The sequence below is a fragment of the Lissotriton helveticus genome, chromosome 12, assembly GCF_964261635.1.
Source record: "Lissotriton helveticus chromosome 12, aLisHel1.1, whole genome shotgun sequence".
NCBI classification, from domain to species: Eukaryota; Metazoa; Chordata; class Amphibia; order Caudata; family Salamandridae; genus Lissotriton; species Lissotriton helveticus.
In genome coordinates this window covers 680,638,690-680,664,248 of record NC_136073.1, presented here as the reverse complement: position 1 = coordinate 680,664,248, position 25,559 = coordinate 680,638,690, and the positions used below count along the sequence as shown (strand labels likewise).

The window sequence follows — 25,559 nt, the reverse complement described above, 5'->3', positions numbered from 1 at the left end:
GACAAGTCACTAGAGAAACAGAAGATCTTGCTGGCAATAAAGCTGATGAAACCCCCAAACCAGATGGCATACCCTGGGCCTTCTATAAAGATAATGTAGATCTCCTTCTCAGTTTAGTTCAATTTCTTCAAATAGAATGATGGTGTCACAGTCACAATGCAGTGCAGAAATTAATCTTATTCCAAAGACAAGAAAAAAACCAGAAGATTGCACATCATACTGTGCCATGGAACTCTTTAATTTGGATGTTCAAATTTTTAATAAAACCCTAACCAACAGGCTAAACAAGATAGTATTATCGTTGGTAGATACGGACCAGGTTCGTTCTTTTAAGGGCAGACAGAATACCACCATATTGAAAAGGCAAAACTGAAAGTAATTCAAACCTTACTTGTGACACTAGATGTTAAAAAAAGCGCTTCATAGAGTCAGTTGGAGCTTCCTAAGGGATTTCTTCTCAATGATAAAGATGGGGTGTAGAATGAAGGGGTGGACCCTATCTAACTATCATGCGCCTACAGCCATACTGTGTGTCAATTGTTTATGCTCTAATGAGATAAATTTGGGAAAAGCAAAGATTTCCCATCCGCACTCGTTTGCCCTAGTAATTGAGCCCCTGGCATGTGCAACTTAATATGGACTCCAGATTTAAGAGCCTAAAAGTTGATTTGAGGATTTGCCACATTGAATAAGTCTATTTGCAGACGACGTATTATTAATTATTACAGAGCCTGAGAATAACCTTCCAATCTTGATGAACCCATTGTCTTTATTTGAACAAGGGTTTAAAATGAATCTAGGCAAAACGGAAATACTCACCATCAATATACCTTTTCAGCGAGTTCAGGCATTAAAAAATCAGACTCCATTAGCCTGGATGAAGCCATCTATCAAATATCTGGGTCTCAACGTGTCTGCCTCCATAGCCGACTGGAAGAAACTGGCCCATATTGAAACCCCAGATACTCACTTATCTGGGGCAATGGAAAGGCCTGTATGTATCCTGGCTGGCAGATATTAAATTGAATGTCCTGACTTGCGAACTTTACCTATTCCAATTCCATTTCCATAGCAATTCGGCTGACTGAAATATCATTCCTGCAGAGAACGCTCAAGGTTTATAAAGGGCAATGTAAAGTGAGAGTGAGTAAATATTGCTTATGTCACCTAAAGAAAGAAGCAACCCGGCATATTCTTATATCATATATTATTACTGGGCAGCGCATTTACATGTAATAGTTCAGAGGTCTGTACAGGTCTCTAAAGACACTGGATTCATATGGAAAAGGCCATGGCCACAGAACCCCTCTGGAGCATGCCACTGCTACCTAAAGAACAGACACCCCGATCTGTCTATCTATCTATCTATACTATATCACACATCATGAAAACAGCACTCGAGGTCTAGGATAAGCTAGCAGTAATGGCAGGACTGACTATATTCCACTACCTTATAACTCCTTTGCACCACAACCTACAGTTCAATCCTGCTTTGGATAAAAAGCAATAGGTGGAGAACAGGAGAATGCCTAATGCAAAAGGTTTGTTTTTTTAAGGGGGGTGACCAAACAAGATAGACTCTCATTTACACAACTGAGGCACTTGGTGCTACACCTTGATAGCCCTGTAATGCCATCACACAATTCACAACATTTGAAAAGAACCGGTCTTCCTTCAATTCCACTAAGGGTTTGGGTTTTACCCTGTAAAAGATGGTCAAAGCTAACATTACCACGTTTGAGAAATGGAAACACCAGAAACAGATGAAACAAGAACTGGGCACTGATTCTGAAGAGAAGCAAAAGCCTCTTTGTGCATGATTACCGCCTAACATTTGGACTGATGCTGCAGGTTTCTTTGCTTCTGAAGGTGCACGGAGTCCTGCCAAACAGGCCTCAGTGCCAGTGCTCTGCCAGTAAAAGATATATATCTAATTGGACAGCCCACAATTAAGTTAACTTACTTGTAAGTCCCTATAATACTGTACCCCGGGGTTCTAAGGTAAATGTCCCTCATGAATTGCAGCACTCTTTGTGTCACCATAAGTCTGAAAAAGGAAAGGTTGACTCCTAGCCCACCATTGCAGGCTGGCAGAGCAGTTTAAAGCAGCAAACTCGACTTTCTATTTAACCTAATGGCAAAGCCCTTTTTAATATCTGTAAGTCACCCTAAAGGCAGGCCTACTGAGGCCTAAAGGCAGTATGCATTATCTTAAAAAGATGGACATGTGTGTTTTAAATTTACATGCCCGGGCAGTACAAATCTGTATTGCTGCTGGTGGTGCTATGGCATAACGTGATCTTGGAAAATTGATCACATGACATACAGCAGACTAAGAATTTCTTTGAGGTTGCTTGGGGGTAGGGGAAGTCTTATACAACACCTTACATCATTACCTCTACTATGTCACTTGCAAACTCTGAGTACTGTGACTTTTTGAGATATTAACCCTCGCAAAAAAAAAAGCCCAGGACACTAATTTTTAGATGTTGGGAGTACTCTCAGGGGAACAAAATATGAGGTGGAGCTTTTGACATGGTAGGGAAGGGGAGTTTAGTTGGGAGGAGTCCAAGTGTTTACTTCTGGCTAGTGGTTCGAAGTGTCTGAGCAGTGGGGCCCTTCATTATTACTGTGAATGCTAAATAGGATGTTGTCCAAATGCTGAAACGTGTTGGGGATATTCCTCTGCATAGTATGCTGCCCCAAACACAACGTGGTTTGGATTTATGTTTACATAAAACCATAATAAAATGTTATTTTAAAAAGAAGCTCTCAGGCACAAGTATTTACCAGCTGTGTTTTCAGTGAATTTTCATTATGTCTTCATTTTATTAACGTACACAATTTGTTAAAATAAGCAAACATTAGAATTGAGAACTGTGAAGACCATCGAATATTGGAATTTTTCATTCGTACCTCTTCAAATCGGCCTCTTCATTCTATGCTTTTATTCACTAAATTTGAGAAACTGAACTGTAAAATGCACCATTTCTATCACTGTCAAGAAAATTTCTTGGGGTGACAAATTCCCTCTTTTCCGTCCAGAGGGTGGGACATGCTCACTTGCTTAGAGCCATTTGGGGATTGGACTAAAACAACATCACTGATCTAAAATCCTCTTGAATAATAAAACTTTAACTTTTCGAAGTAGGTGAAGTTCCTAAGAGGCACTGTAAATTCTGGTTGCATTGTTATCGGGGAGCTTCGTATGAACAAAAAATATCTCACACATCACAAAGTGAACTATAATGAAAATGACATACAATATAATTATATACAAGGGTGAAGGGAGTGCTTTGTGAAGGTGGACAGGAGGAGGGAGAGTAAGAGTAAGTTAATAGTTATGCATTTTTTTCCTTATTGAAACCCAATAAAGAGTATTTAAAAGAATATATATCTGACATGTGAGTTCAGAATGGGAGAGATTGAAACAGGGCTAAGTAATTTAGCCATGGCTAAATCTTGAATGCATAGTCATCCATGTAGAGAAGCAGCAATTCAAGGTGAATTGGGTTGCGCTTTAAAGCCAAGCTGTCCAACCAAGACTAACACTTTCCAGTAGAAAGTTGCATATGAGATGGAATCGGAGTTGGTTGCCGTCGGGTAGAGTTGTGTGTCTTTTGCCTATTGATCGACAAACAATGTCTACTGGTGTCATGGAACTCAGAGTTCCCATGTACACTGTAAATAAACCAAGAGATGAGATGTAATTCTGGGGTGCTCCGCAGGCATAAGATAGGTGATGTGAATGATTTATCTTAACTAAGATCTATCTGTAAGAAAACAATTGAATCATTTTTTAACCTTATGGGCGGGCTGATTATAGGTCAGGTAGAGCCCATATGATGAGCCCCCAGCAGGAATTTGGCTCATCTCTATCACAAGAGGCGCGATTACTGCACCTACATTTAATGGGTGCTGGAACATCAGGCCTGATTTTACTGGCAACAAAACTAGCAGGTTAAATTACATACAGATCGGTCAGAGGCTGCAGGCACAAGCTAAGCCCCTCCCTCACCAGCCTCCTCCTTTGGCACACAGGGCATGCAATGCTCCTAACTGCCAATCCACAAACTGTTCTGGCCAATGACACCCTCCTCATTCCAGGCCCCGCATAGGCTCCCCACTTCCATTCACTACTTTGTCAGGGAAGGTGCTAAATGGGAGCACAACTGTCTGCAGAATGGGGAATCCAACTACAAAAAAGGTCTGAATAATTCCATATTCTCATGGGGGTCCCCCATTATGGGGACATTAATTAGTAATTGGCAATGTGCAGGGGTTCAAATACCATCTGGAATTGATAATTTCAGACCTGGTAATTGCAGCACCGTGCAGCTCTTAACTGTCCCTTTAGTTATAAGTAAAAAGAGAAACATGTACTCAATACAACAGCTAACAATGTATGCCTTGACTGCTCACTCCTGGGACCAGACAACAAAATTATGCCAGACATACAACTAGTTAGGCGACCCCCAGCAAGGTGTGGTGTGTATACTGTATGAGAGGTTTGTGGGTAGATAAGGATTATCTTTCCTTCCAATTTAAGTAGGTTACTGATATTTGATAAAATAAGTTGTTTTGATATTCAAAAAGAAAAAAAGGGAAAAAGCGTTTGATAATTACAATTTTGAAAAAAAATATGAGTGAAAAATAATATGTAGGTATTATGTATGTGTATGGCTCAATACGAAATCTAATGATATTTACCAATAACTGAAGTTACACCCACCAATAATACAAAGGGAGTAATTTAGAGGAGCCCTTTTTCTTCAATACAACAGTTCCTTTACTGTATCTAGTTAAAGATATTGCAACATGATGCCTTCACACAAGAGGCTCTTCCATTCAAGCTGCAGAGTATTGTGGTAGCCATGAGCGTTAGAAATGCCATAAAACTAGATATTGTTGGGTACTCTTAAGAAAGGGGTAGATGTTTCAATTTCTTTTATTTGCTTTGTTGGTAAAAAGATTGTAAAAGGTTACATCAAGGTATATAAGCAAAGATAGTATAGGTTTTGTATGAGGATAAACTGTGAGGCAAAGGCTTGATGAGGCGCTATTAGTAGTGGCTAGTGAAAAGTCCTTATCAAGCAGGTATATATTCCCTGAATGTTCATCTGCTGAAGGAAGGGGTATATGAATTCTCTGTGAAAATAATTTTTGCCTTGGCTTTACCGTTTTATTTTTCACTTTGTTTACTGTGTTTGAGAATCTCCTTCTGATCTCATTTGCCTTTTAGGTCAGCTCTTGGACTGAGCTTAAAAATGGGACGTGGTGTGGAGTGCAGGTGGTACAGACTGAAGATTTAATTGGAGTGATGGGCATGCATGTTCATTTTCTCTGACTTGGAGATTTTTGTTGCTATTCAGAGCAGGCATCCATGTCTGATCCTGGATACAAAGGAAAATAATTATAGTGTGACCTCAGAGTGTTCCCTGGTTCTAATATTCAGCACAAGCACTGTCACAGAAAAGGTTACCTCCACTAAGAACAATACACTCTTGAAGCGAGAATTGTGAAGTGACTGTCAAGATTTAGTAAGCATCGCCTGGAATTTACAAAAATATCCAACATGATGCAGTACATTTTTAAGTAAAGTGTCCTATGTACCTGAACTTTTTCTCAAAGTGAAATCACAGAAATGTACTTACGCATGACTTCCATGACTCGATGACGCAGGAATGTGCGGCTACTTTGTAGAACACCAAAGCGCCGAAGGTCCAATGGCCACACATTATCCAGCGGGTAACCATACACCATCCATTCTGCCAGGAACCTACATAGAAACAATGAGAATTTGAAGGTGACAGGAATACAGAACAGAGCAGAACCAGGAAAAATTAGATTTTGACAAATAACCAACAAGTGGTGTGTCTATGACCTTTAAGGCTAAGGTGGAAAAACAAAGACTGGGCAGATGCATTTATTGAGACAGGAGAGACTGCTTCTAATGGAGGAAAAGGAACAAAGAAAAATTAAAGGAGGCAAGGGTGAAGCTAAAGGGACATAATGAGTGTAGGCCATGCCATGAGTAAATTGAAAATGGCCGAAAAGTAGTAGTCATACAACATCCACTAGCACGTTAAGTGAACGGTTAGATAGTACATCTTAATGGCCGAGAAATAGTGGTGGGAGAGAAAGGTCTAGGGTGAAAGAGAAAAGTTGACAAAATGAGAGGAAAAAGAGGGTTAAAAGTGCCAATTAGGAAAAAGGAGTAAACAACACACTTGGGTCTCCACTACGATCTCCCGGTTATCTCTACGCCGAGACACTGATGCTGGAAAGGCTAGTTTCTCTCCTTGAGATAAAGGAGTGTCAAAGTTAAAGTCCCTCTAATTGGAAATAATTTTCTGGAACCTGAATTATCTGATCCTTTTAACAGTTTTCCCCTGATTCTGAGGGCTTTAAAGCAGATAATTATCATCTACTCTGCTCAGGCGGTTAACATCTGTGAGAGGGCTCGGGCATGGGGCGGGCGGTCTTGAGGGTGTCTGTGGGTTGTAGAGGCTCTTGGCTCTCTGGGATGTCTCTGTCCTGCAGTCAGTAGCCTCATTTTTGTCTGGGTGCAAATTTGCACTTGGTAAAACTGGACTGGTGTTTTGGGTCTTGAAAGTTCTAATCCAGAAACCATGAACCACTCAGAGTTGCGGAGAGCAGTATCGCCCTTAGGAGATACCACTGCAGGCCACTCTTAATGAAGGACGTGGGAGTCGTGAGAATGACAAATTCATGTATCTGCAACAGTTACTCAAAGTTTCAAAGAGGAAAAAGAAAAAACACAAAGCACAATGGCTTGGACGTACCACAACGAGCCTCTTAAGACATGCAAATAAAAATGGCACACAAAAACAGAATAGGTGCTCAGGAGCAATGCTCTAGACACTAAAAATGGAAATGTACTTAATATCAACCAAATATCATAGAAATATGAAATGTTGTGTTTTTATAAATCCCCTTTAATGGTAACAGTAACAATATGCACTTTATTGCAAAGATACAGTTCTACATCTAGGCAACTGTTGCAGCTTCCACTGCAGAAGTTTCTTAGCCCTAAGTAATAAAAGTGTTTCATGCATAAGCAATTGAGATAAAGCTAGAAACCCCTCAGTCAGTATGTATTTCAAATGTTAATATGATACATAATCCACTTAGAACCTAAATGGGTTGGGAGCCATGGAATAAAACACTATTTACTTGAAGTTCTAGTTTTGCATAGTAAAAATCTTGAAGTCATAAACGCTTGAATAATTCTGCGCTACGTGCATGGACTTCAAATCAACATATATAATATCCATAGTTATAAACCCAGGATGCCAGTGTCAACGTCCATATGATCAACAACCCTCTTTAGGAGCCTATCAAAGGTGATTTGTTTTCGGAGTGTAGTCTTTGCCAAATCGACTGAGCTTCTGTGGACAGCAGTTGAGACTTGGTGCCTCCTTGCTTGTTGATACAATGGTTGGTGGTGGGGCTCTCTGTCTGAATCAGGAGTGTCTTTTTGCACAGGGAAAGAAGGAATTCTTTGAGGGCTAGATGAACTACTCTCAGCTTGAGGAGTTTACGTTACATGTTTTTTCTCTTTCTGTCCAATGTCCTTGATGATTCAATTGAGCACCCAATCCTGTCAGCAATGCATCTGAAACTATAGTTTGTTGAGGAGATTCTTCCTGGAAAGGGGCTCCTCACAAATATGTTTTACTGATGTAACAACATGATAAAAACTGAACTGATGCAGTGGTCGGCATCAAATAGTTTTCCCAATAGTTCATCTTTTGACACCATTGTTCCTCCAGACACCACTGCGGGGATCACATTTGTAGGCATGCATTTGGGACAATGCAAATATAAGATGCCATTGCATCCAGGAACAATGAGAACTGTCTGCCTGTTGAATTGTTAGCTCTAAATAATAGACCGCACTTGTCCCGTATAGATGACACTGTCTTATCAAAAGGAAACACTTTTCTGTTTACAGTGCTCACAGATGCCCCTAGGAAGGACAAACTGAACTGGAAAGAGGTTTGATTTCTGTAGGTTGAAATAAAGCTTTAATGTGTGCAACAAGATGCATGTTACATGCAGTCTTGTTTCATCTTTTGCGAAGTGTGGACCTTCAGAAACCAGTAATCCAGGTAGGGAGAGATGAAGATACCCTTTCTCCTGAGGTGGGCTGCTATCAGTGCAATAGTTATCGAGAAGATGCAAAGAGTTGATTTCAGACCAAACGGACAGACTCTGTATTGGTAGTAATCTTCCCCAATCACAAATGTTAAGTATTTTTACTGTGGTGGGGAGCTACTGGGTCATGAAAGTACACATCTAGAAAGTTTATTACACACATGCAATTGTTTTGCCTTAGATGTGGAATTATTTGACGAAGGCACCCTCGGTTGTAACGTATCCAAGACAATCAACACTGCAGGATAAGGATGAGGATGTTCCAGAATGTTGAGGTTTGAAACTCCTCTGGCCAAGACCTCACAAAAAGACATGTTGTCATCTACAGGTGAGATATGAAAAGGAGAAGCTGCTAGAGATACAAGCTTGTGGGAAGAATAAGAATCATCCATATGAGAATATGGAGCTCTAGATCTCGCCAGAGATCTCTACCTTCTAGACTTCTCAGGGGTGTATAGCATATCTCTCGATGAAGACGGAGCACAAGAAGGAGGTGAAGGCTGTCTCTTGGTTCTTCCCACTGGAGATGTAGATATGGTATGGACACAGTTCTTGGTAGAGAATGTTGTAAAGTCTGCAGAGATTCTTGAATGGGAACCTCGAATGGAAAGCGAGATCTCAAGGGCCTCAGTGGCAATTGATGAAAAACCAGAGTGAGAGGTGGTAAAAATGCCTAGGAGGTCTAGATATGCTTCCTACTGTTTTTCTCTTTTTTGGTCTTGGAGAGAAAGAAGCCGTACAAAACTTTGGTGTCAGTGACTGGTGAAGAGACACAAGTCTTAGTGAGTCAAGAGACATTGATGAAGATACTGAAATTGACAAAGGAGAGCCTCACATTATCATGGAAATCCAAAAAGAGAGATCCATTGTCTGTCTTCTTTATGTCGTTAGAGAGGGAATTTTGTACAACTTCTTTCATGGTCTGTGGAGGTGGTGTAGACTTCCTTGACAATGAGCACCACTTTCTTGACATCAGCTGTTGGACTTATTTGACGGTGAAGGTGAGTCCAATACACCTTCGACAGCACTCCATCTATGGGAGGCCAATGCCCTTGGGTCTTATGGAGTGGGTGAGATAATGGTGTTGAACCCACCTTAGATGGCAAGCAGGTAGGCACCAAAGCCCTTGACATCTATGATGTAAGTCTCAACTGTGATTTTGGCCCACGTTCGGAATAACAATATTGATTATGTTTTCCATCTTGTCTTCTGCCTTTACATCTCCCCTTTGGGGAGTCTTCTTCAAGGGCTGTCTCACTTACAAAGGCCACATGAAAATAGATTTCCTCCATCATCATCTTTTTTTTCTCTCTGCTTCTACTTGTATAAACTGGAGCCGCCTCTCAGCTTTATACCTTCTCAGTCTTTTAGTGGTTTCTGACATACTCTGGCATGTGTCACAATCAAAAGAGCATGTGAAGCTGGGATGCATACCACACAGACCTTTTTGAGGGAACAGGGCCAACTTCTCCCTTTCACATGGTGAGCACTTCTCAAAGAGAGAAGGAATTGTGACTGGAAAAGGTTTCCAGAAGCAGGAAAAAATCACTTCACTCTGTAGATGGATCTAAAAGACATAGTGCGGATGTGAAAAAACCACAAAGATGACTGAAAATTTTGTCAGAAAACATAGGTGTGTGGACACACACATTTGTCTCTTTTCCCACCATTAGCACTCTCATGCACCTGCTGAGTAATCCTTCTGCTGCTCAGAAGCAACTTCTGGTCAGAGTTTTTAACACTCATTAGTCAAATACTACAGAGGGCAAAGTGATTAGCCTCAACGTGAAAGGCATAAACTACCTCACCTAAAGATTGGTGGTGCTTTCCCTCTTGGAGCAGAAGGGGGAGATGTATGTCTTCTTCACAAGACACCTTTGTTGCCCATAGAGGAACATAGGATGAGGTCCAGATGGTTCACCAGGCAATACTTCTCCTTGGGAACAGCGAAAAGGGAGGGGGTGGTCATCCTGCTCTCCTGGAATTTTCATGGGGAGGTCCTGGGCAAAATAGCTGATATTAAGGGCAGACATTTGGCTTATTGGGTTTGTATGGGTAGCCTACACCTCACTAAAGCTTTGGTGTTTGCCCCCAGCGCACACCAGGAGAACTTCCTTTTAGATGCTGTCCCTTGGGTCCTGTAGTCCCCTGACTCTGCAGTCTTGGTCATAGGTGTTCTCAATCTGATCATGGACCACGCTCTGTACAGTTCTGGTCATTGCTAAGGCCAAACAGGGGCCGTATCTTCAAGGGGCCTACAACAATGCAGGCTTATGGTCCTTTGACAAATATAGCACCCTCAGCGCAGGAATTATACCTTCTATTCTGCTTCCCACAGAACATATGCGAGAATAGACCACTTATTGGGTACACCCGCAATACAGATACGCCTGCAGAGCGTAGAAATAGATGCAGTGTCCCTGCCTGACCATGCCATTCTGTCCGCATTACTGCAGAGTAAGCATGGGCGGATTTTGCGGATCCACGATTCACGAATTTGCGGATTCACGGATCGTGGATCCGCAAAATCCGCGGATTATGCGGATCTGCGGATTTGGGGGCGGGGCTTCCTCGAGTGTGTGGGCGGGGCCAAACGGACGGGGCTTCCATGCGAGCGCGCATGCCGCTTGTGTGTATAAAAGGTCAGAGACCGATCAGAGCAGCAGATTAAGAGACAGAAGCTCGGGCGGGGCCAAACGGACGGGGCTTCCATGCGAGCGCACATGGCGCTTGTGTGTATAAAAGGTCAGAGACCGATCAGAGCAGCAGATTAAGAGACAGACTCGTGCTCGACACACCTGCCCAGCCTCCACAACGCTCACGATTATTTTTGGGCTGATGAATGAGTCACTGAATTTAAGCTTCAACTAGGGCACATGCGTTATTGATATCTGCAAGTGTTTCCTGTTGAGGTTTATTTTTTGTGCCAGGACCGTCGTGCCAGAATTTGAACCCTGCCCTTCATATTTATTCAAGAAGACACCACCGTTTTTCCCCATGTAAATAATTTACGATGGCGCCGGCAAGCTGCCAGCGCCATCCTGCAAAAGTTACTTAATTAGCTTCAACAGGAAGCTCCAATTGATAAAATAAAGCAGGCGCTCGAGCCCCTGCTTTATCTTATCTGTTAGAGCTTCCTGTTGAAGCTAATTAAGTAACCATTTGAGGATGGCGCTGGCAGCTTGCCGGCGCCATCGTAAATTAGGCATTAGGCTTGAACTTTTGACCGCAAAATCCGCTTCGATCGCGGATTGCGGATTTTCCGGTGAATTCGCGAGAGTTCGCGGACCGCGGATTCACCGAAAATCCGCAAAATCCGCGATCGGAGCGGATTTTGCGCTCATGCTTACTGCAGAGGACACCCAGGAGGTGGAGACTTCGAGACAGTAATATACAGCATAGGGAGGTTGTAGAGGCAATCAATATGGATCTCACTAATGACTCACAAATGACACAGAGGACACACACATAGACACACTGTGGGAGACACTGAAGGTGCTAATCAGAGGGGAGCTCATAGCTCTCTCTGCTACTGAGAAGAACATTAGAGGGAAGACAAAGCAGAAACTAGAGGCAGTGAGGGAGCTATAAGCCATACACAAACGCACAGGAGCACCAAGGGTGTGGCGCAAACTAGAGGCAGCTCGAACCCAACTTAAATGACTGGATCTAGATAAAGTGGAGTACGCCCTGCTGCGTGTTAAACAAATTCTACACAGGAAGCAGCAGATGTGCCAAACCGCTGGTCCACTGGCTACATTATAAAATTAATAATGATAGGGTCCACACTATCTTGGACGAGCACAGTGAGGTGGAGTGGGGAGATAATGGCATAGCATCAATTTTCAGGTACTTCTATAGCACTCTGTACTCATTCCAAGATCTCCGTGACACCGCGATTACATCGTTTCTGGCAAACGCAGAGGTGACCAAGCTCATGCTACTACAAGCCGAAAGTCTTGAGAAACCTATCAATGTCACCAAGGTGATATGGGCCACAACTAGACTGAAGCCCCTCAAATCATCTAGACCCGGCTTAACCCCCCTATCCTATAAAACTTTCAGTCACAATCTAGCCCCCCCTCTTACTAACCCAGCTCTTCAATTTGTTTGTGGACAGTGGGTCCCCTACAAAGTCCATGCTGGTGGCCTCCATCACAACCCTCTCCAAACCAGAGAAGAATAACCAACTTTGCACCTGCTCTAGACCAATCTTGTTGATTAATTTAGATGCCAAGCTCTTCACCAGAATCTTAGCGGCGAGACTGCGCCCTTACATACCCCAATGGAGAGACCATGATAATCAGGCTTCATTCCTGGCAGGAACTGCAGGGATCACACCAAACGCATCTTACATATTATGGATAGGGTGGAGAGGTCCCACAGGGAAACACTTCTCTTTGCTATCAAAGCTGAAAAATAATTCAATAGGATGCACATACCTATACCACACATTTGAGTGGGTTCTGGTGTGGATACAATTCCCCTAGGGCCTCAGTAAGGGTGAACGGGGTATCTTCCAATCCCTTTCATACAAAAAGTAAAACTAGACAGGAATGACCACTATCAGCACTCCTGTTTGCCTTATATATGGCGCCCTGGGCACAGTGCATTATAACCGATGGAGCGATCACCAGGGTGCGTTTTGCCGCAGAGACGCACACAATCAGCTTATACGCAGACAATGTGTTAGTGGCCCTGACACAGCTGCTCACGTCTCTCCCAGCCCTATTAGCTCAGCTGCAAAGCTTCGGAGCGGTCTACGGGTTTAAGGTTCACATTAAAAAATCACAGATGCTTAACCTAATGGTCCATTGTGCCCATAGCAGCTCAGTACCCGGTTTAGTGGGTGGAGACCTTCACCCCCTACCTGGGAATCCAGATCACTCGCTCAGCTCCCAGTATGGTGGAGATCAACTGCTGAGGGCTCCTCTGGCAACTTCGAATAGACCTGTCTTGCTGACGCAAACTCCTGCTTTCCTGGATGGGCGGTACAGCAGCCTTGAAGATGACAATATTCCCCAGGGTGGTGTTCTTGTTTCAAACACTCCCACTGAACCCCCGCACAACACTCTTAAGCAATTGAAGGCTGATATCAATAGATTTGTGTGGGGCAGAAAAAGGCCTCACATGAATCAGATCTAGAGCTCCAGGCTAACGAGGGAGGGTGACTTGAGGGTGCCCAACATTGTTCAATATTACCAGGCATCAGAGCTCCGATACTTGGTGGAGTGGGGCCGGGAAACATCCGAGAATCACTGGTGCTCCATGGATCAGACAGTTGTGGGTATGCCCAAGTGGAAAGTGCATTGGCTCCCTAGGAAGCATAGACCTTGGGGCCTACACTCTTCTCCGATAACGAAGGCAGCTCTGACAGCATGGGACTGGGTGGCAGAGCAGAGTGGACTGACCTCCTTTCCATCCTTGATGACCCCTATCCTAACCAACCCTTACTTTACACCTGGCCTCCAAGAGAAGATGTTCCGACAATGGCAAACCTGAGGATGCAAATGGGTGGGGTATCTATTTGACATAACTGGTATCATCCTCTTTGATGTTTTACAACGTGATTACAGCCTGCCCGAGTTGGAGCAACTCAGCTACTTCAAATCAGGCACTGGATCACGTATCCCTCAATCAAATTGCATACACATAGACCACTGACATAATTTCACTGAGCTCTATGCAATGCTGGTACAATTGGCCCCCATGGAGAAGACCCCAGGGCAGAGGCATTGGGAGGAGGAGCTGGGTGGGGAACTTATACACAAAGAATGGAGGACATCTTCTAAAGGGCTTAGCACACTGCACATAATGCATCTAATACAGAGATCACGGTTAGGGTGGCCTCCTACTGGTATTGGACACCCATCAGAATACAGACATGGTTCCCTGAACGCAGCAAATAATACTGGACAGGTTGCGGGGGCACAGGCCCCTTGATGCATCTTCTCTGGCACTGCCCAAAATTGACCGGATACTGGACGCTGCCCTGAACAATATAGTCAAACACTACGAAACGCAGATACCACGATTCCGTGCCAATGTCCGGCTGGGCCTGCCCAATCAACTAACTTATCCCTTAAAGTCCCCCAAGGGACGTCAAATATCGATGCTCCTGGAAAGGAGTGACACAGGCAATTCTGTCACGTGGGGATCAAAGAGGGTCACTAATCACTAACTGACTTCATAATCTATGGCACAATCCAATATCCTAAACTGAAATATTAGGGCTGTCATGTCCATGTCATCGGGTTTACCATTTCATTTTTTAAGAAGTATGATAGTAGGTTAGTAAGCCCGCTCAGCTGCCGGTTTCAGGAGGCACTTCAGGCTAACATGGAAAGCATGTGGCTGAATCCCCTCATAAAGGCCCATAGCATTAATAAACACGTAGGCAAAAAATTCTTGCTAAAGTCTTAGCCATCACGATATACAAAATAGCATAATTATTAATAGGGTGGGATCAAAAAGTGTTCAACACAGAGGGACCAGATAATGTATTAGACGTCTTAATATCGTCCTTGCCGACACTGACAAATCATTGAAACCAACAACGACAGTCCTACTGGGCTTTGAAAAAGCCTTCAATTATGTTTCTTGGCCTTTTTTGCACAAAGTCCTGGAGAGGATGAACTCAGGTATACATACAGCTGCTCTAATCCAGGCACAAGTCAGAGTAAATGGGGCATTGTCTCGCCCCTTTCCAATTGAAAGGTGCTCCCCGACAGGGATACCCCCTCTTCCCTTTGCTCTTTACTCTAGTAATGGAGCCTTTCACTTGCTGGATTAGGGATGATACACAGGTGAGGGGTATAGACTGGGGCGGAGGTTGAAAGTCCGGATAGCCCTCTGTGTGGATGACATCCTATTGTACATACAAAAAACACAACTTTGAATTCCAAAACGTATGCACGTTATTGAAATATATGGCAATGCTTTGGGGCTGCAGGTAAACTGGCCTAAATAAAAGGAGGTTCCCTTACACAACCTGGTAACTTTTGGGAGTTAGACATCCTCAATCTAAAGATCATGGTGGGGTCTTTTAAGTACTTGGGGATCTAAATTTGCCTAGATTCAGAAGTAAGCTGGAATCTGAATATTCTATCTACTCTTGAATAAACTCAAAGTGCAAATGGAGACCTGTGAAACACTGAAGCTCTCTATAATGGGTAGAGAGGCCCTGTACATAACGTTTGAATCGAATTGGACGTCCTTTCTATGGAATTCAATAAATGTGTCCAGTCACCCTACAAAGGTGGACTGGGGATCCCGGGGCATCCAACTTCACTACTGGCCTGCCCAAATACTTTCTCTAAATAGAAACAACCCAGCCCTGCAGCTAGTACTGCATTGCCTGGAACACCATGGCATATTAACACAACTCTATAACAGGAAACTGGAAGTTTCTCTCCCACTCACTACATAACTAGTCATTAACAGCTGGTGAGTGTCATAGGATAGAAAATTGACCAAAGAAACTTTGATTCAGTAACTGGATCCCCGAAGTCAACAGGCTGCCGGGTTTACGGCTGTGGGATGTCATGAATATTTCTAAACTGGGGGATGTCTGCGCTGTGACTCAGATGAAATCCTACACACACTTGAATGCTGACTACGACTTACATTAAGTCCCAGTTTTTCCGATTTTTGCAACAGAGGCACGCCATTGACAAGTACAAACACAGGTGAAATCCAATACCAGATCTGAATCCCTTAGAAAATAAACTGACCATGGAAAATGTTGAGAACAAGGGCATATCTGGCTTGTACTGAACCTTAGTGGAAAACAACTGTGACCCCTTGACACTCAGAGCCAAGTGGACGGCAGATATTGGCGAAATTGACAATGATGACTGGCATGACACAAAAATGACTGCTCACGAATGAGTTATCTTGGAAGGTTGAGGTCGATTCAATTTAAATATTTTCACAGGGTTTACTATTCCTCAGGCCAATTGCACTGCATAGAAAGACACCCATACCCAGATTGCACAAGGTGTGGTGAGCCATTGGAGTCATTCATCCATGTGGCCTGGGAGTACCTCATCACCCAAGTGTACTGGTTGCAGATTAGTAACCGCCTGAATGAGATATTTGGTAATCCTGTGCCTCAATCCCCCAAGAGCATTCTCCTTGGTATTCAGGCTGGTTGGGAAGGGATCAAGAGGGACAGGATACTGATCGAATTTGGTCACATGGGGGTTAAACATTGTTAGAAATGGGGGTCTCTAGTTGACAGAGGTAGGTGCCTTTGTCCAAATAGGGACCCTTGCTTCTAGTAAGGGTAAGGGGATACATTTCTAAAATAACCCCTGCTCACCACCTTGGTAGCTTGGCACGAGCAGACAGGCTTATCTCAGAGGCAGTGGGTAAAGTATTTGTGAACACATTCAGTAATACAGTGAAAACACTACAAATGGACCCACATCACTTTAGAAAAATAAGTACTCTTTATTTAAACCAAAACAAGACCAAAACGACAAAAATCCTCAATACAGTAATAACAATATCACTTTCAAATGGTAGAAATAGATCAGTTCCAAGCAAATTGCAGATGCAAAAGTTTTCATACAAAGTACCTTGGATGCGTTGCGTGCACAACCAAAAAGGGTTGCAGGGAAGGTGATGGATCGGTTCCTTACACTCAGGGAAGGTGATGGATCGGTTCCTTACACTCAGGGAAGGTGATGGATCGGTTCCTTACACTCAGGGAAGGTGATGGATCGGTTCCTTACACTCAGGGAAGGTGATGGATCGGTTCCTTACACTCAGGGAAGGTGATGGATCGGTTCCTTGCTCCGGGGGAGGTGATGCGTCGGTTTCTTACTGCGTCCCTCAACGATGTGGCAGATCTGGCACCTCGATGCGATGATCCGGGACGATACATGGGTTCTTGCAGCCACACAGCAGGGCTTGCGTCGGAATCGGTGCGGTGACTTCTGAGATCAGTGCACTCAGTGCGGCGATTTCTCAAGCCGTGGGCAGGCGCTGCGACGATTTCTTCGGCAATGCATCGCGCTTCTCGAAGTTGCGTTACTTTTCCAGCTCCCAGCGGCAAACAGCCTCCAGAGGACCAAAACAACAGCAGACAGCTCTTAGCAGGTCAGAACTCCCAGAAAGGATGTTCAGGGGAGCAGGTGGTGAATTCAGTCTTTGTGTCCCTGAGACTTCAGAACAGGAGGCAAGCTCAGTTTCAAGCCCTTGGAGATCTTCCTCAAGCAGGGGACACAGCAAACCGCAATGTCCTTTTCCCTTTCCAAGGCAGAAAATAGCCACTGCAGGTCTACCCAGCAATCAGCACAGTGGCAGTATTCCTCCTCAGTTTCTCCAGCTCTTCTCCTTGGCAAAGGTTCCTCTTGATTCCCAGAAGTGATCTAAAGATCTGGGGTCTGGCCCCCGATATTTTTACAGCAAAATCCTTTGTTCTCTGGTGGCAGAGCACCCCTGTGCTCAGTCAAAACCAGTTATGTCCTCTCTGTTGCAGCTTTCTGGCAGGAGGTGGAGACAGCATTGTGGAAGCTAGACCAGGCCCATTCAGGTAAAAGGAAATCTCCTCCCCCTACTCTAAAAGCAGCCCAGGTCTGTACAGCCCAGCCCTGACTCAGCCAGACTCTCTGGAGCCACTGCACACCCCCCCCCCCAGCCCCTGTCACTCCAAAGCCAGACAGTCCGGAGGCACACTGGATGGCTAAGCAAAAAAATACCAACTTTCTAAAAGTGGTATTTTCAAACACAGAATGTAAAAATCACCCTCACTAAAAGATGCATTTTAACATTCGAGTTCTGTCATACTAAACTTTATTTTCCTATCTTGTCTCCATGGGCAGTAATGCTCATAAGATGTTATGAGCAAACTCCCTATTCTATCCTATGGGGACTGATAGCCTTACAATAGTGAAAAAGGAAATTGGTAGTAATTCACATTCCACACACACCAGGGCACATCCTACCTTTCACATACACTGCACCTTGCCCACAGGGGTACCTTGGCCCTACCTTAGGTGTGACTAACATGTAAGAAAAGGGAAGGTTAGGGTTTGGAAAGTGGGTGCACTTGCCAGGTCGACATGGCAGCACTAGACTGCACACAGGCTATGCAATGGCAGGCCTGAGTTACATATACGAGCTGCTTACGTGGGTGGCACAATCAGTGCTGCAGGCCCACTAGAAACATTTGATTTACAGGCCCTGGGCACACACAGTGCACTGTACTAGGGACTGACTAGTAAATTAAATATGCCAATCATCGAATCACGAATCCATAACAATAATTTACAAAGGAACACTTGCACTTTGGCACTGAACAGCAGTGGCAAAGAGCACAGAGCATCTAGACTAGCAAAACGAAGTCCAAAACGCAGCAAAAACAAAGGAGGCAAAGGCAAAAATACAAGGAACATCTACGCCAATCATGCCAGGTCTAACAAACATGATGAACAAGCTACTTATCTTTGGTAACGTGGTGTTTGGTAGAGTCTCGATCTAGCCACAGATTCCTTACCTTAGACTATTCCCCAGGTGAAATGGAAATGTTTATGAGCAGCCGCCTTCCGCGTCGGTAGGTGGTGTCACTGGGGTCGGTCACAGTGCTTATATAGGCACTACCCCGGTGCACTGACCTCAGTTTCATGGCTATTTTTTCCCATGCCAGAAGCACAAACCAATACTGTGGTATAAACCCGGTGTGTCAGAATGAGGTCCTCAAGGATCTCTTAAGATGGAAATCACAGTTTGCAGAACAGGAATGATGGGAGGGACTGTAAGGAATATGTAGCTAGACAGAGTCTCTGCCAGATAAGGCATTACCAAAGGTAAGTAACTTGTCCATTTGATAGAGACTTTTAGCCATAGATGCTTTGCCTTACAATAAATACCAAAGAAATATCTCCCCTCAGGTGGGTCTGTGGACTGTTGACACTAAAAAGCCCTGGAGGAAAGAAGAGGTTGGAAATGCGTAAACATTTCAGGAAGCGTGTCACAATGGGTGACTTGAACAGGAACGGTTGATCCAAGAACCGCAAGAAAGCTGAAATGTCCGAAAGGTACCCTGTAACTGTACTCAAAGAACAAGTTGCTTACCTTCGGTAACAATAGATCTGTAAGAGACATATATTAGTTATAGATTCCTTACCTTCTAATTGCCCCCAGGCATCAGATTTGATCCGGAGAATTGTTCTTTAGCACTACCCTGGCACGTCGGTAAGTGCGGGTCAGTCGACTCTGCGTCCGTTGTTGGCGGCGTGGTCGCCGGAATGACATTGCAGTGACTACTTAGACACCACCCCTGCGCGTTGATGTCAGTTCTTTACCCAACATTCCATGCCAGATGCGCAGGCATACCAAGGTTTGTCTCAGCTCGAGATGGACTTCGGCAATTGCATTGGCTGCCAGTATTAAAACGGGCATAATTCAAAGCATTGTGCACAGTTTATGTCATTGATGGGTTGTGGTCCGGAATTTCTGAGCAGATGCTTTGAATGGTATGTTCCTGGTAGAGCGCTGCGCTCCTCCGAAGGAAAGCTAGTAACTGTCCCCCAAGTGAAAGAAGTTAGCTGGGGCGGCAGCAGCTTTTCTTTTTGTGCCGCGTAAGCCTGGAACAGTCTGCCGTTGCATCTTAGGAATGGCTCGGAGCTCCTTTCTTTCAGAAAGGGGCTGAAGACTTGGCGATTCTAGGTATAGATATTTTACCTTTTGGATTCTGTGAGTCAGTGCTCAGTGCCAGGACATCTTTGGGTATAAGTGCGCTATAAAAGCTCCTAGAACATAACATAACATAACAGGCAAGACACTGGCCACTGGTGCACATAACTGGAGCCCTGAAAGGGAGTCCCTCACTCTAGAAGTCAGTTCGCAGAAAGGGTAGGATGGCTGGGCCGGTAAGGAATCTATAACGGATATATGTCTCTTACAGATATATTTTTACCAAAGGTAAGTAACTTGTTCACCTGAAAGAGATTTTTAGTTATAGTTTCCTTACCTTAGAATAGATACCCCAGCAATACCAACCCTGGAGGTGGGTCTGCGAACTAAGATCACACCAGAAAGTCCCGGAGAACAGAAAAGGCCAAAGAAGCCGTCTCTCCAGACTTGACTATCCAGGCAGTAATGTTTAGTAAATGTGTGCAGAGGTGCCCACATGGCTGCCTGGCAGCTGTCACTGAGGGGGGACTTCACATCCCAAAGCAGTAGTGGCTGCCATCGCCCTGGTGGAATAGGCACGCAGTCCTACCGGAGGCTCCTTTTTCGCCAAGGAACAACAGATTTTAATGCAAAGGACGACCCATCGAGAATTGGTCCTTTTTTGCACGGCCCGACCTTTCTTAGCGCTCACATAGCCAACAAAGAGTTGATCGTCCACCCAGAATTGTTTGGTGCGATCAGATAAAATGATAACTCACGTTTTAGATCCAGACGGTGGAGTCTCTACTCCTCCTTGGAAGGATGCGGGGGCAGAAAGAAGGTGGACAAAGTGATGGTCTGTCCTATGCGGAAAGAGGTAACCACTTTGAGAAGAAAAGAAGGTCTAGTTCGAAGGACAACCTTGTCCGGATGACCTCAAAGAAAGGAGGTTAAGAAGATAGAGCCTGAAGCTCATTCACCCTGCGAGCAGAGGTGATGGCAACCAGAAAAGCAGTCTTTAAAGTCAAGAGTCTAAGAGGACAATTATGTTGTGGCTCGAAAGGAGCACACATGAGGCAAGTTAAAACCAGATTCAAGTCCCACAGGGGCATTACGAAAGGAATAGGAGGAAACAGGTGAGTAAGGCCCTTAAGAAACCTATTTACAATAGGTGAGTTGATAAGAGTAGGATCAGGAAGGCGAAGAAAGGCTGAAATGGCCGAAAGATAGCCTTTAAGAGTGCCCAGAGTAGAGCCCTGCTGTGCCAAAGAAAGAATGAAGAGAAGGAGCTCTGAAAGAGGTGCAGAAAGAGGATCCACAGCCTTTGCTGTGCACCATGCCACAAATTTGTTCCACCTACAGGCGTATACTGTTTTGGTGGAGGGAAACTGGCTGCCAAGATAACATTACAGACTTTGAAAGGAAGGTAGAAAGCGGTCAACTGTCGCTGCTCAATCTCCACGCAAGGAGGTGGAGGCTGGACAGATTCGGGTGGAGGACCGCCCCCTGCTGCAGCGACAAAAGATCCTCCAGAAGACCAGTCTGATCAGAGGACCCATGGCCATGTTCAAGAGCTCAGGATACCAGACTCTTCGTGCCCAGTCCAGTGCAACAAGAATGACTTGGGCCCAGTTGCGCTTCATCATCTTCAGCACTCTGGGCAGAAGTGGTATTGGCGGAAAGGCGTATAGAACACTGCAATTCCAGGGGATCGATCGATACGCTCTTTTTATGCGAGTCTGGTAAAGGAGAAAACTGATGATCTAGAAAAATATAGTAATAGGTGGGCGGAGAAAACAAGTGGAGAAATAGGCTGGTTTCAGGAATCATTAGATCTGGGTCGAACGATATTGTGTGCATCCCCCCTTCAATCTCAGCATTACAAAACCATATATTCACTTTACTTTACTCCAGCCAGGATAGCACAATGGGGAGGTACCACGGGAATTACCTGTTCGAGATGTAATGCCACCGAAGCTGACAATATACACATATTTGCCACCTGCCTGCAACTCCATACGCTGCTCAGAGATATTGAGGGGTTTCTGGGTAGAGTATTAGGGATCCGAATTAAGCTTATTCCATCTTGGATCTTACTAGGGGTTGGCAGGGATAATGATGGTGTACAGCGGGAGTTTATATTTGTGGCAATGGCGGTATACAGATTAATAATAGCTAGGGCCTGGCTGAATAAGAATCCACCGACAATGCAGTGTTGGCTCGCTAATTTATTAGCATCATACAACATAGAGAAGAATATATATGCCAGAAAAGGAAGGAGAGGGAAATTGATGGGCTTGAGAATATGGGAGCCTATAAGGAGATGGAAGGAGGGATTAGGTTGAGTGGAGTTGAAATTGGTGGAGGTATGGTCGTTTTTGTTTGTATATAATTTTGAACAGGATAGCGAAATGTATTGGATACTGTATATCTGTGATTGACATGAATTAATGGAAACTTAACTAATGATGAATAGTGTATAATGTTTAAAGTGTGCGTAAATTGAAAAATAAAAAATATAAAAAAAAAAAAAAAAAAGAAGAACACTGCAATTCCACTTGCGACGAAAAGCGTTGCAGTGCGAGTGCCACCTTGGAAATTCCAAAGCGCAGAACTGCTGACATTGCACGTTCTCTTCGGTGGTGAACAGATCTAACCAAGGTTCTCCCCAATGCTGAAAGAGACCTTGCACCACCTCAGAGTGAAGACTCAATTTGTGATCCATCATGCACCTGCGGCTGAGTTGGTCCGCCCTGGCGTTCAGAGAACCTGCCAAGTGTTGAACCACCAGGGATATGCCCTGATCCAGAGGTAAAGAGCCTCCTGATAAAGGGTTCACAACCCCACTCCGCCCTGTTCTTTGCAGTACCACATGGCAGTGGTGTTGTCCGTGAACACCTCCACTACCCTTCCTCCGACAGAAGGAAGGAATTCCTTTAGTGCAAGACTAATCTCTCAGAGCTTCAGGTTGATGTGGAGCCCGGTCGCTGCTGGAGACCAGAGGCCCTGATCTCCGCCTCCCCCAAGTGGCCGCCCCATTCCCAGGAGTGACGCTTGTGTTACCAATGTGAACTGTGGTTGGGGAAGGGAGAGGGATCTGCCGTTGACCCTATCTGGATTCCCCTGATGATGCGTCCACTGGAACTTCAGCTCCCACTGCAGATCCCAAACATGCTACCTGGCATGATCCACCAGCAGGATGCAGAAGGCCATGAGGACAAGCAGCCTCAGGGTGATTCTCACCGAAATCATGGATAGAGGCTGAAACATCGGTATCATAGTCCGAATATACCGGAGTCGTGGTTCGGGAGGATAGGCCCGAAAGTGCGCAGTGTCCAAAACCGCTCTGCTGAAAAGGAGATTCTGAGAGGTAATCAGGTGTAACTTCGGCATGTTGATAGTGAACCCCAGCGAATGAAGGAGGTCCGCCATAGTCTGAGGTGGAAGACGACAGCCTGGGGCGAGCTCGCCTTCAACAGCTAGTCGTTGAGATAGGGGAAGACTGGAACCCCTAATATGCGCAGATGAGCTGCGACCACCGCTATCACTTTCGTGAACACCGGAGGGGTGCTGGTAACGCCAAAGGGGAGCACGGTAAACAGAAAATGCTCGTAATCTACCATGAACCATAGGTAACGCCTGTGGGCTGGCAGAATGGGGAAGTGAAATTAAGCGTCCTGCAAGTTCAACCCTACCAACCAGGCCTGAGCCAAGGTTAACCTCTTGAACTTCTCCTTTCAGAGGAAGCAGTTGACGTTCCTTCTTGGGTACCAGAAAGTAGTGGGTGTAGCAACCACGACCTACTTCGGGCACAGAGATTTGCTCAATAGCTCCCTTGGCCAAGAGAGCCGTAACTTCCTGACAGAAAAGAGTCAAGTGATCCTCCAACATGCGATGGTGTTGGTGGCATGGAGGGAGGGGTAGTCTCGAAGGGGAGGGAGGGGTAGTCTCGAAGGGGAGGGAGTAGCCCCTTCAGACAATCTGCAAAACCCACCTGTCGGACATGTTGTTGTGCCAGTGATGGAGGTGATGGCAAAACCTGCAACCCACGGGCAACTGGTGGCCCTGAAAAGTCGGACTAGGAAGGGTTGGAGGCTGCTGCAGAGAGGGCACTGGTGGACTGGCCCCCAGACCCATGGCACTGGGTCCCCCGCCACGCAGAAGCTAGATAGCTTACGCAGGCCTGAGGCCCTGGGTGGAAAGTGGTGGGGCACCCCTACCGTAGCCACGAAAGGGGCGAAAGGCAAACTGAATGGGGTGAGAAGTGGCAGCAAGGCCCAAGGATCTGGAAGTAGCTCTAGAGTCCTTGAAGTGCTTGAGCGCATTGACTGCCTTGTCGACAAACAGGTGACGGCCATCAAAGGGTATGTCCAAAAAGGTTGATTGGACATCCCAGGAGGAGCCAGTGGAACTCAGCCAGGCATACCATCTCAAGGCTACTGACGTAGAAATTGTTCTACCCAGCGAGTCAGCAGTATCCAGCCCACATCGAATGGTGAACTTTGCTGTGTCGCTACCATCTGCGACCGCACTGGAGAGTACGCCCGGGCCCCCTCCAGGCACTCTGGCAGCACCTGCACAATCGTGTCCTGCACAGAGTGGGTGTACCGGCCCAGGAGACATGCAGTGTTCACCGACTGCAGTCCTAAGCTGGCGGAAGAAAACATCTTCCCAAAATGGTCCCGCTTCTTGGATTCCCTATCGGGGGAGCAGTAGGGAACGCGCCTTTGGATGTTGAGGATTGGACCACCAAGCTCTCGAGGGTAGGGTGTTGGGAGAGGAAAATTGGGTCACCTGGGGCCGTGGTCGGGCAATCATCCTATCCAAAGAGGCCCCTGTGCTGGGCTTGGACCAAGTGCCCTGAAGGATGTCTGTGAGGGCCTCATTGAACCGCAGCAGGGGCTCCGAAGAGGCCGCTGCCGGCTGAAGCACCTCAGTTAGGAGGTTAGTCCTCACTACCACTGTAGGAAGCTCAAGGCCCAAGGCTTCAGCTGCCCTACGCAAAACCACAGTGTAGGAGGCTCCATCCTCCGTGGCCACGTTAAGGGGAGAAAACATACCAAGATCTGGGGAGGTATCCAGACCATTGGCCTCACCAAACTCCTCTCTCCAGACCGGCTCTTCAAGCTGATCTGCTAGAAGGTCAACAGACCCCTCCCAGTCCTCCTCACCCTCCTCTGACTGCCACTCAGGGCAATGACGAATGCCAGTGAAGAACAGTGGTACAAAAGTACCAGTCGGTGCCGGTCTGGCTCTGTGTCCTAGTCGAGGGGGATGTCAGGGTCAACGCCAGCCGGGGACACGAATGGCGTCGGAGTTGGCAGAGGCGTCGTCCGAGAAATCGGCGCCTGGGGAGGTGTTGGGAGGTCGACTGGCACCGATCCGGATCCAGGTCTGGATCCCTGGGGGTCCTGCGGCGCCAAAGCCGGAACCGCCAGCATCGAAGGCCTAGAGCCCCTAGCAGAGTCTGCGGGGCCCGAAGGCGCACTGGTGGAGTTGGGCTGCCTAAAGATGGAGTGGAGGGCTTCGTAAAAGCACGAAGCTGGGCAGGGGATACTCCGGCTCCCAGGAAGGGGGGGGAAGCTCGGAGCCATTCCAGTAGGCTCCGCGGGCAGAGCCGAAGGACGACGGCCTTCCACGTTTCGTGTCGCATCGGCCGACGGACGGGGAGAAGGCGAAGAGCAATGGTGCTTCTTCGTCTTTTTCTTGTGCTTCGACTTACCCGATGACTAAGACTTCGGGGAGGAATGATGGTA

At 45.7% G+C, this 25,559-nt stretch overlaps 1 protein-coding gene across 2 annotated transcripts in view; it reads right to left on the bottom strand.

The window, feature by feature from the left end:
* The window catches only part of PDPR (pyruvate dehydrogenase phosphatase regulatory subunit), a 795,794-nt gene that overhangs the window by 366,063 nt on the left and 404,172 nt on the right, over positions 1–25,559 (bottom strand). For both annotated transcript variants that reach the window (XM_078670675.1, XM_078670676.1), the window contains exon 10: positions 5,655–5,779. In XM_078670675.1, coding sequence (XP_078526801.1) covers positions 5,655–5,779 — 125 coding nt within the window. The remainder of the gene's footprint in view (positions 1–5,654; positions 5,780–25,559) is intronic.